General features: G+C 29.8%; 1 protein-coding gene across 3 annotated transcripts in view; it reads left to right on the top strand.

Annotated features, from left to right (window-relative positions):
* LOC145311919 (short transient receptor potential channel 1-like) overlaps positions 1-13,136 on the top strand; it is a 61,150-nt gene that overhangs the window by 41,291 nt on the left and 6,723 nt on the right. For all 3 annotated transcript variants that reach the window (XM_080150966.1, XM_080150964.1, XM_080150963.1), the window contains exons 21-29: positions 2,123-2,234; positions 5,013-5,081; positions 6,224-6,277; positions 7,135-7,255; positions 8,492-8,584; positions 9,648-9,728; positions 10,974-11,056; positions 11,953-12,060; positions 12,497-12,561. In XM_080150966.1, the coding sequence (XP_080007092.1) occupies positions 2,123-2,234; positions 5,013-5,081; positions 6,224-6,277; positions 7,135-7,255; positions 8,492-8,584; positions 9,648-9,728; positions 10,974-11,056; positions 11,953-12,060; positions 12,497-12,561 (786 nt within the window). The remainder of the gene's footprint in view (positions 1-2,122; positions 2,235-5,012; positions 5,082-6,223; positions 6,278-7,134; positions 7,256-8,491; positions 8,585-9,647; positions 9,729-10,973; positions 11,057-11,952; positions 12,061-12,496; positions 12,562-13,136) is intronic.

Here is a 13,136-nt window from a genome sequence, read left to right as displayed (position 1 = left end):
CCTGTAACAATAATACATCATCTAGAAAGCATAATAATTAGATAATAATTATCACAATATGAGTACGTTCATCTAAGAATGATGATATAGGCTTTATTGTTCTTTTTTTCTTTGTCTGTTTGTTAAGTCTTTTTTTTAAGTATATGCTGTCATCTTTACACTTAACATATTAGGTATAATAATCATGAGAAAGGTTTTAAGATAATGAAAAAAGGAAATTAAAAACTGGAAAGTATTATTTTAGCAGATTATTTAAGATGAAATTTACCAGGGCTTGGTAGCCGCGCGACAGCTACCTGTAATTCTCAGGGGAATCAATCTTTTACCTGGCCAGATTATAGCAATCCCTCTTGGTGTAGGTATTTATAAAAAAATAAAATTTCTAGATTTTAAAACATTGTTTTATTTATGAGTCATATAAAAATATCGCTCCTATAGGACATAAAAGTCCTTGTATATTTATATTCAGTAAAAATGTGGTGTAAAGTTTTGATCGTGTTTGAAAAAATATATTTATCGGGAAACCTATTTATGAAAATATATTTGCGAATATTTTGCAAAAATACAGGGATGGGTGATAATTTAATCTCCCGCTCTCAAATGATAAAGTATAATAATTGAGGTAATATTATTTTTTATTTTAAAGTTATGAAAGATAGCTATTGGCTTTTGGAGTGAGGGAAATTAACGTTAGTTTTCACCTGGCAAACTTTTATGTTGTTTTTGCATTAATCTTGATTTCAATGTTCATTGCCCTACTCTGAGCCCCTGTATGTTTGGTCTGGGTAATAGAGTTGAACAAATTGTTATGATATCAAATAAATACATCACACAATTCATTGGATTTACATAAACTTGGAATGCAAATCCGCTACAAGGATATTTCATAAACGTAAAATAGTTATATATCACATCGTATTATAGACAGCTTTCGCGGATACTAAAATGAAAAATTGTAAGACTAAAACTGGTTTTGTTAGCCCCAAAGGATATCAATCAGTTTCGAAGACATACTGGAATATTTATTCTATAAGTAAATCTGTAAAAAAAACTTTTAGAATGTCCTCGCTCACAGTTGAAATAATGCTAACATGTTTTAAGTTATGTATTGCGTCAACTTGAAGTAAAATTGTCTTTATGTGAAGTGAATATCGAAAAACTGTAAGAAAAACATTATAGTCATGGGTGTATGGCATTGGCATTCAAACATTCTTATTCTTGTTGTATTTTATCAATTTCATAGTTAATAAGCTATCTGTAAAGATGACCTTTATTTTAATTGAAAGTACAGTCTATAATTTTTCAAAATTTATATTTAGGGAATATACAAATTGTTATGTAGCACAAAAGGCTTCATCTACTGCAAAATGATAATAAGATAATATGTTGTTTTATTTGATGCTTTAACAATATCAAACGTTAGAAAAGTAGAAATATTAGAAATTTTATGAAAATTTAATTTTTTTGAATTAAGCATTGATTGTGAGTCCCTTTTATGCCTGGTTCGAAGCCAGCCATTTATCTTGAACCTGCATTCAATCTTGTTGCAAATCCAGGATTTATGGCATTGTCAGGCGCGTGCAGAATATGCGTCTTCATCATAACTTCATACTTTTACCTAATTTGTACTTATGCCTTAATTTTAGGGTATTAATATTGTCTTATTTTTTATTCAAAAATTTATATGTAAAATCTTTGATAAGCCCGGGCTTACAAAACTGGAATTAATCTTATGATTTTTGTTTTATATTTGTGGGGAATTAACTGTTTAAGATAATGTACATGATTTTTCAGTATGGCTGAGAAACGATTCTAATCCATCTATGATAATAGTATGTATCAAAAATGACCAAATTTACAGTACTGCTTCGTAACCGATTGATATCCGGTGGAATAGAACCAGTTCTCAGCCACAGTAAAAATGCATAGCAACGAATTGCAGACAAATTTCTACGAATATTAAAATAAAAATTTTAAAATTAATACCAGTTTTGTTAGACCGGTCTTTCGGCCCCTCGGGTCTAACATAACTGGTTCAAAACCAGATTTTTTTTCCATTTTGATATCCGCTGAATGCTGTCTATAATAAGATGTGATAAAAAAAAGTATTGTTATTGTTTAGATTTCCTGCTGGCGGTGTTTGTGTGCTCGTATTGTCTCCGTGATGTTGGTACTGGCGTATTTCTATGGAGGCTGGAGGGACACCAGCCTAATGAGAAAAGATTCAAGAAGCGGTAAGTTTTAGCATCAAACCATTTTTTTTGTGTGCATATTAATGTAGGTTATATAGAAGAATTAGAGTCATTTTAGAACCTATTACTGATTTTCTAGGTATTAATTGCCCATTAAGAGAAATGGATCGAACCCCTCTCCCCATAGAAAAAAGTTTGTGGGTTTGGCTATGTTTTAATAATATAAAAATAAAAAATAAAAAAATCTATCTGTTAATATAAATTAGACTTCATCTAAATTAGTTACATGTGACGTTCATCAACCAGCCAGTGCAGTATATAAACCTAAAAAATGTAAACTGAGATTCTAAAAAGCTCGAATTAATAGCTTTGCTCCTTTGGAAACCTTAGTTTTTATAGGACCTGTATCCTGAACGGTCTCATAATCATGTATTAAATATATTTAGTCTCATCATCTTAAATATTATTTGTTTTAAAGACTGCTCAAGTGCAGAGTTATTAACTGATTGCCCAAACCCGCTATGTGTTTAAGTGTATATAATGTTGTTTCCTATGACAGATCAATTTATCTTACACAACAAACACTTACCATAAGCAAATACTAAACATTTATTATCTGCAAGAAAGGAGAAAGTTACTAAGAAATTTTGATTCATTTTTATCTTTAAATATTTGAGTTAATGTAAAGTGTATTATATCATTACTAGCGGATTCGCCCCTAGAGGCCTTGAGGTTCAATTCAGGTGGAGTGGGTTGAATAGTTATTTTAGTCTTAAAAATGAGAAGTAAAAAAATTTGGCTAGGGGTCACTTTTTTTGGCTTTAGAGGGTGATGGTATCCTACTCCAAAATAGTTATCAGGACCTATACTAGCTAAAAATAAAGGAGAACCATATCGGTTTAGTGGTTGGCGAGATCATTCGGTACAGAGAGACACACACAGAGATCATGTTACATTTTAGAAGGATAATAGGAACATTTTATCAATAGAACATATTTTGACTTATAAGTAATATAGTATAATAAAATAAGTAATATACAAATAATCAATCTACTAAAAACTACTAATAAGCTCATAATAAAAATAACAATCACTAAAGACAATAGACTATTTGATTACAAATACAATGATTTCTTTAAGAAATATAATTGTTAGTTAATTAAATATTAATTTAGTCTTACATATATGTAGTACTAGAGTTGGCTCGATATAATTATCTCCCTATTGGCTAGTTTTCTATATGCATATCTATTTCTCAATAAATCTATTTTCCTCACCCGGCATTACTATCTAAAAGAAAGTAAATATTTAATAATTTAAATGATTTTTAAAAGATTTTTTTAAATTATATTTTTTTTCTTTACATTACCATCACCAAAGGGTTAATGATGATGATTACAATTTTAGTTTAATATTTGAACACACAAAATGTCGCCACAATCGAATTCTTTTAAAACATAGTTTTCTTAAATTTATCATATTATAAATTTAAATTTTCTTTTTTATGATTAGAAATTAAATACATCAATATAAGGTAAATAGCAACATGAAATGAAAAAAATGAATTTATTTTTAATAAAGTAAAATAATGGGTCTTATCGTTCTGGGCAATGAGAGTTTATTATGGATTATTGGAGCACTATGAGTTTTAATCATATATTCCTTGGAAAACTTGAGCTCGTTTATAGACATTTATTTCCTATATAGATCTGACATGGATCTTGAAGCAATTAAGCAGGCCGTTTTGTACATGTTAAAAATTGGAAGATTTCATTAAATAAAAGTAATCGCAAATATACTTAGTAAATAATCCATCAAATAAGCAAGGATGATAACATCTAAATATGGTTGTAATACAGTTGAATGATAAGTTATACGTTTACGTCCTTTGAAAATATTTTAAAACGATGAACCCTTTTGAAACGAATTGTTTAAAAAGTTGTTTGGGTTGTAGATCTGTTCTTCTAATGTGCAGGCTTTTCTTATTCATTCCTTGCTATACTAATTAAAACTTGTCGGTACCCCTCATATTATAAAGTTTTAAAAAATTTGCATTTTCATCACTTGTTTTCAGGTTAGGTTAGGTTAAATACAGGTTATAAGATCCCCGCATGTATAATCAGCCGTAGGGTTTTAGCCTGCTCTAGCCTAAGAAACGTGCCTTTTCTTCATTTTAAAATAAAGGGTGGGGGGTGCATGAAGCACGTTCTTCTAATCATTCCTAATAACTTTTTTGTCTCTTTCATTTGTATTCCTTTTTAATTCTTGAAAAACATGTTATACAAATTCACAAATAACAAATGGTATAGAAGGAACACTTTTTTTTAGCATACAACATGCTGTTTATACAATAAATCATGTATGCACAAAATCACGTTGTAGAAGAAAAAAACATTATAAATCATAATACTACTTTTTGGTTTGGATTTTATTTGGATTGTTTTGTACTAGAGCGGGGTTTCTAAAATTATTTTTGCTAGGGAGGTCGGATACATTGAGCTGTTTATTACACTAGTCCCCCATAGTTTATAATCACGTTTACATGAGCTGTTAATTACATTAGTCCTCCATATTTTTATAATCACGTTTTCTTGTTCGTTGGCTTAACAACTTTGGGGATTTAATTATTTAATATTGATTTGTTGGTTGATTGTCCAAACCTTTCAACCAATAATTGTAATCTACAGGAGGGGTAATTTTGTTTATCATCATTGTGAATGTACATCAATCTATCAACCATTACACTATTAGAACTTGAATTTAAACAGTATAAAAAGTAAACAACAATCTGCTCATATATCAATCTCAGTTTTGTTTTAGGTACTTCACATTTTGGAACAATTACAATATAATTATGGATCTTCTATTTCTAATTGGTCTATTGGTCAGGTATAATAATTTGGAATAATAACAATATAATTATGGATCTTCTATTTCTAATTGGTCTGCTAGTCAGGTATAATATTTTGGAATAATAACAATATAATTATGGATCTTCTATTTCTAATTGGTCTGCTAGTCAGGTATAATATTTTGGAATAATTACAATATAATTATGGATCCTCTATTTCTAATTGGTCTGCTAGTCAGGTATAATATTTTGGAATAATAACAATATAATTATGGATCTTCTATTTCTAGTTGGTCTACTAGTCAGGTATAATATTTTGGAATAATTACAATATAACTATGGATCTTCTATTTCTAGTTGGTCTACTAGTCAGATATAATATTTTGGAATAATTACAATATAATTATGGATCTTCTATTTCTAATTGGTCTACTAGTCAGGTATAATATTTTGGAATAATTACAATATAATTATGGATCTTCTATTTCTAATTGGTCTACTAGTCAGGTATAATATTTTGGAATAATTACAATATAATTATGGATCTTCTATTTCTAATTGGTCTGCTAGTCAGGTATAATATTTTGGAATAATTACAATATAATTATGGATCTTCTATTTCTAATTGGTCTACTAGTCAGGTAAAATATTTTGGAATAATTACAATATAATTGTGGATCTTCTATATCTGATTAGTCTACTAGTCAGGTATAATATTTTGGAATAATTACAATATAATTATGGATCTTCTATATCTAATTGGTCTACTAGTCAGGTATAATATTTTGGAATAATTACAATATAATTATGGATCTTCTATTTCTAATTGGTCTACTAGTCAGGTATAATATTTTGGAATAATTACAATATAATTATGGATATTCTATATCTAATTAGTCTACTAGTCAGGTATAATATTTTGGAATAATTACAATATAATTATGGATCTTCTATTTCTAATTGGTCTACTAGTACGATATAATATTTTGGAATAATTACAATATAATTATGGATATTCTATATCTAATTAGTCTACTAGTCAGGTATAATTTTTTGGAATAATTACAATATAATTATGGATATTCTATTTCTAATTGGTCTACTAGTCAGATATAATATTTTGATATTCCTAATCCTATATTATATACTACATATTTTTTTAAATATAGAATTATTTTAGATCGCTCGAGTATATAGTTGGAGATGTAGGGGACACTGAAAGTTCTTCCATAAGGAAAAAAAACATTTATAATTAAAACTCTAATTTAATATATCTATTGTAAAACACCCATTGATTTCGATTTATTTAAGTAATAAGTAATGCGTTAAAATTAAGAGAAAACTGAACCTAAAGAATAATTTACCAAATAATCTAATATCTTAAACAGTAGAAAAGAAGTGTGTAGGGGGTGTATCTACCCCACTAGTCTGGGTTTATGTACTCCCTTCACCTTCCCTGGCAAGGTTCTATATCCCCTCGATAAAACACCCTAAAAACAAAGGGGGTGAAACGAGTACCCGCTTATTTGACTTTTAAGTATGTTGATTTTGTGTTAAAATTTTTGATTTATAGAATTTTAGAAGTGCAAGTCTTGAAAATATTTATTCTTGTTTTGAAAGTACAATATCATTAATTTGAAGGGTTTTTGTAATTCTTTGTATGAACTGAATAGAACTTTTTAATTCACTAATGGATATAATAATTTATTTCCTCAACAAGAGGATAAAAATATCTTGAAAAGTAAAGCTTAGCATTGTTTTAAATCACGAAAGATTTTCTGGTTATTTCTAAATTGTACATACCTGTTACAGGAATCATCGGTTCATGGAAAGAAAACGAAGTAGTGAGTTTCGTCAAATTTTTACAGTAGCTTATCTCATTTTACTAGCCCCTGCGGGTTGCTCTAATCCTTTGGGGCCAATTCAACATTTAAATAACAATCAAAGCTACAGTAAAAATACGACGAAACCCGCTACTACGTTTTCTTTACATGATCAAAATCATCAAATGAAAATTCAATCTATAGGACGATTCTTATAAAAGCTTCGTTTTTTAAAAGTAGATATCTTAAATTTATGAAATGTTTTTAGTTCTGTTGGACGCATATTCTGGGGCATGGCGTTTACATTTGCTATCATCAAGACAATTAAAATAGGAATTGTCTCCAAATATTTTGGACCCATTATTCTGAGTATCAATGCAATGATGAAGGTGAGTATTTTTTAAGTATTTAAAGTTAGGATTAGTTATTTATCACAGCTTTCCATGAATATTAAAATAAGAATTATAAGATTAAATCCAGTTTTGTTATCTTTAAGGGGCCTGAGACCCGGGCTAGCACAACTGGTATTCATTTTATGATTTTTATTTAAATATACGTGGAAAATTGTCTATAAAACGATGCTATACATAATTTTTTAGCACGGTCGGGAACTTTTTCTAATCCAGCGGATATAAATCGGTTTTGAAGCCATACTGGAAACTTTTTTTTATAAAATAATCATTGTTAAATTCTTGATAATTCTCATCTCCAATTCAAATGATACATTTTAAAACACTTTTAAAAGAAACTTATGTTTTTTGGCCACAATTTAGTCGTCTAATTAGTCTAAAGGAACACAATGACTGTCTATATTGTATATTGTTCTCCTTAACAGTAAAATCTTCAAATAAAGGTCTTTCTAAAAATATATTTAGGAAAGGAAACCTTCTCCAAACTAAAATTCCAAAAAAATATTTAACAAAGTTGTTGATTCTAACACCCTCCTTCCTTATTTAATTGCTCCTAGAAGTCTCAATGTTAATAGACAGTTGTTATATCTTAATAGACTAAATGGATTATAAAGTAATTGGTCCCAAAAGGCTTTTGATTTTTAAATGATTTTACTTCTATTTTCAAATAATTGGTATAGTGCTATTATCTGTTAATTTTAAGTTATCCATTTATTCTATTAAACACCATAATTTTTGTTTTTTATTATGTAATTAATGAATCTCAAGCCAGGGATAAGACAATGGACAATAATTTGATGTATAAATTCCACTGATGATACACAAAATTATCCATTCTGTAGATTAAAATTATTGAAAGTTAAAAGGTTTGGACAATATTAAGATTAGCAAATTTTTTAGCCAACCAAAGTTATCAAAAACTTTGGATACTAGTTTAATTTACAGACCAATGTCTCCCTAATGAAATTTTTCTTTATTCAGTCCGTATATCATTGTTCAAAGTTAGAACATCACCCTATTAGAAAAATTTTAAAAGCGAAATTTTGATTTTCAGTAATTATAAGTTAATTTTATAGATATCTCCTCTTCTTCTACTAGATGACCGAACTGACCAATAAATAAGTTTCATAGCAACCTAAATTGACGACAATTTTCCCCTGTCGTAATATCCACGTATATTTTATATATCCAACTACTTATAATTTTGTTGTTTAGGATGTGTTTATGTTTCTGATAACCTTCTTGGTGATTATGCTCGCTTTCTCCTGCGGGGTGTCCTACATGTTTAATTACCTATCTGATGGAAAGGCAGGAGTTATACAATAATTTCTTCCGCGTAGTTACTTTAAATATTCTTTTTTTTTGCGATTTCTTAGCTTGGGAGTGTAGTGGTAACCTCCATCAAAATTGTTATAAACCTGCCTAGGACCTATGAGAATCTACAGTGTAATTGAGAACCGTATTGGTTCAGTGGTTAGTGAGATCATTCGGTAAAGACAGACACACAGGCACAGGATCTGTTACTTTATCATAAGGATGCAAGTCTTTATGTTCTCATGCATATTTCAACGAGGTTGCATATAATATGTAAAAAATACATACCTTTTACTTTTCAATATAGGGAAACGATATATATATAAACGACTCACCTCTCACTGTCTGTAATATTTTTTAAATTTTATATTCTTGCTAATTCTAAATTAAGTAAAGTGAATGATTAATTCTATACAGGGAAACTGGTAAAATCTGAAAATCTTAACCAACATATTAGATACTCAGAAAATCATATCATGATTTTAAATTAGTCGATAAAACCAAACGTATTACCAAATCCAATGGGCTATCTCTTTTTAAAATTTAACCTAACCTAACCTAAACTACTATAAGACTTCTATCTTGTTTTAATATTTTTAAAATTGCCTCTAGGCGGAGGGTATGGGGTATTAGAGGTCAACACTGCCCTTGGAATGGATGGTGTCAAGAAAATAATTATAAAAGCACTTAAGAAGATAATAACTCTTTTTACTGTTCTTAATTTTTTTTATATTAAATGAATGCACATGACGTTTTATACACACAAACACAAAAACGCACATACAATTATTTTATCTTACAGCGTAATTAACATCATGATCATCCTTTTTTTCCCTTTTTCTAATGGGTTGGCAATGAGGACTAAATTAGTCTATAAGAATATTTTCACATTTTAACCTAATTAAGGCTAATTTTTTTCTTCTAAATTTATTACTAGGTTATTCTACGAGTTATGGGATCTGTTGTCCAACAAAGATACATAGGAATATTTAAGACTTAGAAAACCTATTTCTAGACCTACAATTTGACTGTAAAAATAATTTTGTGACTCTACCAGGCTAGCAGTACAATCAGGATATTCAAATATTTCTTCTGGGTAATGCTGCAACCTTTCAGAGCAAACCCGGACTACGACAAGGTAAAATTTTATCCATATTTAATTATGCTTTATTTGTACTTAGATGAGCAGATCTATAGTATAGATGTTTATGCAGATAACTGCCTCCCTACCCCTTTTTCAAGGACTTTTTTGTCTGCTAGTAAAATGTTTTCTGTTACTTGTCTTTGTTAATATTCCCGACACTATTGGTTGATTTTCAATGACCCAATTCAAGGTAATTGTGATGGGGACATGCAGTTATAATTTATTGGTTAGAGAGTGTCTTTCCTATATCTTATTTAGTTAGCAAATGATAATGGCAATTTTTCCTCTTATTTAGGTAGCAGATCTACCCTATGATACAGAGTATCTTTCCTCTCTCTTATTTAGGTAGCAGATCTACCACATTATACCGAGTATCTTTCCTCTCTCTTATTTAGGTAGCAGATCTACCCTATGATACAGAGTATCTTTCCTCTCTCTTATTTAGGTAGCAGATCTACCCTATGATACAGAGTATCTTTCTTCTCTCTTATTTAGGTAGCAGATCTACCCTATGATACAGAATATCTTTCCTCTCTCTTATTTAGGTAGCAGATCTACCCTATGATACACAGTATCTTTCTTCTCTCTTATTTAGGTAGCAGATCTACCCTATGATACACAGTATCTTTCTTCTCTCTTATTTAGGTAGCAGATCTACCCTATGATACAGAGTATCTTTCTTCTCTCTTATTTAGGTAGCAGATCTACCCTATGATACAGAATATCTTTCCTCTCTCTTATTTAGGTAGCAGATCTACCCTATGATACAGACTATCTTTCCTCTCTTATTTAGGTAGCAGATCTACCTTATGATACAGAATATCTTTCCTCACTCTTATTTAGGTAGCAGATCTACTCTATGATACAGAATATCTTGCCTCTCTTTTATTTAGGTAGCAGATCTACCCTATGATACAGAGTATCTTTCTTCTCTATTATTTAGGTAGCAGATCTACCCTATGATACAGAGTATATTTTCTCTCCTTTATTTAGGTAACAGATCTACCCTATGATACAGAGTATCTTTCCTTTCTCTTATTTAGGTAGCAGATCTACCCTATGATGCAGAGTATTTTTTCTTTCTCTTATTTAGGTAGCAGATCTACCCTATGATACACAGTATCTTTCCTCTCTCTTATTTGGGTAGCATATCTACCCTGTGATACAGAGTATCTTTCCTCTCTCTTATTTAGGTAGCATTTCTACACTATGATACTGATAATTTTTCCTATTATTTAGGTAGCAGATCTACCCTATGATACAGATTGTCTTTCCTCTCTTGCTGCTCAATCTTCAGAAATCAACGTCAACTCTATTGCCAAGTAAGTTAGGTACAGTTGAATAGGTAAAAATAAAGTTAAAGAAAGTATTTTTGCCATATTTATTTTTAAAATCTTTTTGGACACACTTTGCAAATGTATGCCAGTTACTTTTTTTTATAAAGTAGCAAAGCTACTGATTCATTCTTTCGCTTTCGTTTTCTTTCTCTCTATTTGGTGACCATTGCCCATGCGTTGGCTATATATTTTACTTTTTTCCGCTTTTCAATCTATGAGTTTGTGCATTGCTACTTATGGATGTTATCACCCTTGTTCAAAAGTGACTCTTTTGAAAAAAGAAAAATAATATTATTCTTTTTATAGGTTTCCATTTCAAATATTTATTTTATAAAAAAGTGTATTGATTAAGAGAAGAAAATCATTGAAAGCAACAACGCCTTTAAACATTAATAAAATATGGAATAGGATGCCGTACAAATACTGCTTTTTGGCAAAATGCGATGGCATTCTTATTTTTTTCGTTATAATGCATTAATGCACATTAAATTTTGCTTTCTATTCTTCAATGGTGTTATTTAAATCATAGAAGGGTTATTAACATAATATTTTATTTAATTTTTGTAGATTTTTTATGTGATTTTGGAGGATTTTTCACGAAAACAATTTTGCCCCACTAAGCGAGTCCACCTCTGGAATCGATATATAATTACTTGGATGTCACCTACTCTAATAAAAGAGTCTTTCCAGCTGGCTAATATAACGATAAGATAACCACCCTCTTCGCCTTCATCCCATTCCTCCCCCTTCTACTTAAGGAAAGATCTGACAAATAAATAAAAATCAAAGAAACAACCTAAATTGACGACAAAATTTCCCCAGTCATAATATCCACGTATTTTATATCAAAATATCACAATACAATGTCCTCTATTTTTTAGATGTAGACTAGAAACAATGTATAACACAACCTGTATGGCCAGCAGGATCCTGTCTTTGGCTCCAGCAAAGCCCACCAGAGGTGACATGGCCTCCTGTGTCATATCCAGGTATAACGATAACGTTGAATTCTATGCATAGAGATGAGAAACATGTAAGCCTTGGTGAAATCGGTATATTAGAACTTTAAAATTCAGTTGGGTGTCTACACTTGTTTATAATTAAACAATCCATCTATCAAGATTTTTTTGCGAACAAGCGGGTTTTAATATAAGGGTTATGCCCTTTTTTTTTAATTTGTTCATCTTTACTGCATTTCTGAAGATTCATTTTGCTGTGCATAACTATATATTTTAGGGTTTTTGCAACTATCTTTAGGTATTGTCAATTTTCTACGTATGATGAAATAAAAATCATAAAATCAATACTAGTTTTAAAGCCCGTGCTTTTGGCCTGGAATTAATCTTAGAATTCTTATTTTACTATCCGCGGAAGCTGTCTATAATACGATGCGATAAATAACTATTATTTCATATTTTTGCTCAGGCGTCTTGGAGCAGAGAATCTACAATCAGCTGTTGTCCCCATGTGGGTGGTTTACCAATTTTTAGGTACGTTTATTTCTTGCAGCGAAGCTACATTGTAACCTACTTTGTCTGTGCGTCCAATCTGGGCACCCGGATGACTGAGTAATAATTATCTCCCTATTGGCTAGTTTTCTATATGCATATCTATTTCTCAATAAATCTATTTTCCTCACCCGGCATTACTATCTAAAAGAAAGTAAATATTTAATAATCTAAATGATTTTAAAAAGATTTTTTAAATTATATTTTTTCTTTACATTACCATCACCAAAGGGTTAATGATGATGATTACAATTTTAGTTTAATATTTGAACACACAAAGTGTCGCCACAATCGAATTCTTTTAAAACAGAGTTTTCTTACATTTATTATTTTATAAATTTAAATTTTCTTTTTTATGATTAGAAATTAAATACATTGATATAAGGTAAATAGCAACATGAAATTAAAAAAAGGAATTTCTTTTCAATAAAGTAAAATAATGGGTCTTATCGTTCTGGGCAATGAGAGTTTATTATGGATTATTGGAGCACTGTTTTAAAAAATATTCCTTGGAAAAATTGAGCTCGTTTATAGACATTTATTTCCTATATAGATCT

This window comes from Acartia tonsa, chromosome 2 (assembly GCF_053477335.1).
Source record: "Acartia tonsa isolate MP-2025a chromosome 2, ASM5347733v1, whole genome shotgun sequence".
NCBI lineage: Eukaryota > Metazoa > Arthropoda > Copepoda > Calanoida > Acartiidae > Acartia > Acartia tonsa.
The sequence above is the reverse complement of the archived record's forward strand: the minus strand, read 5'-3'. Positions and strand labels throughout refer to the sequence as shown.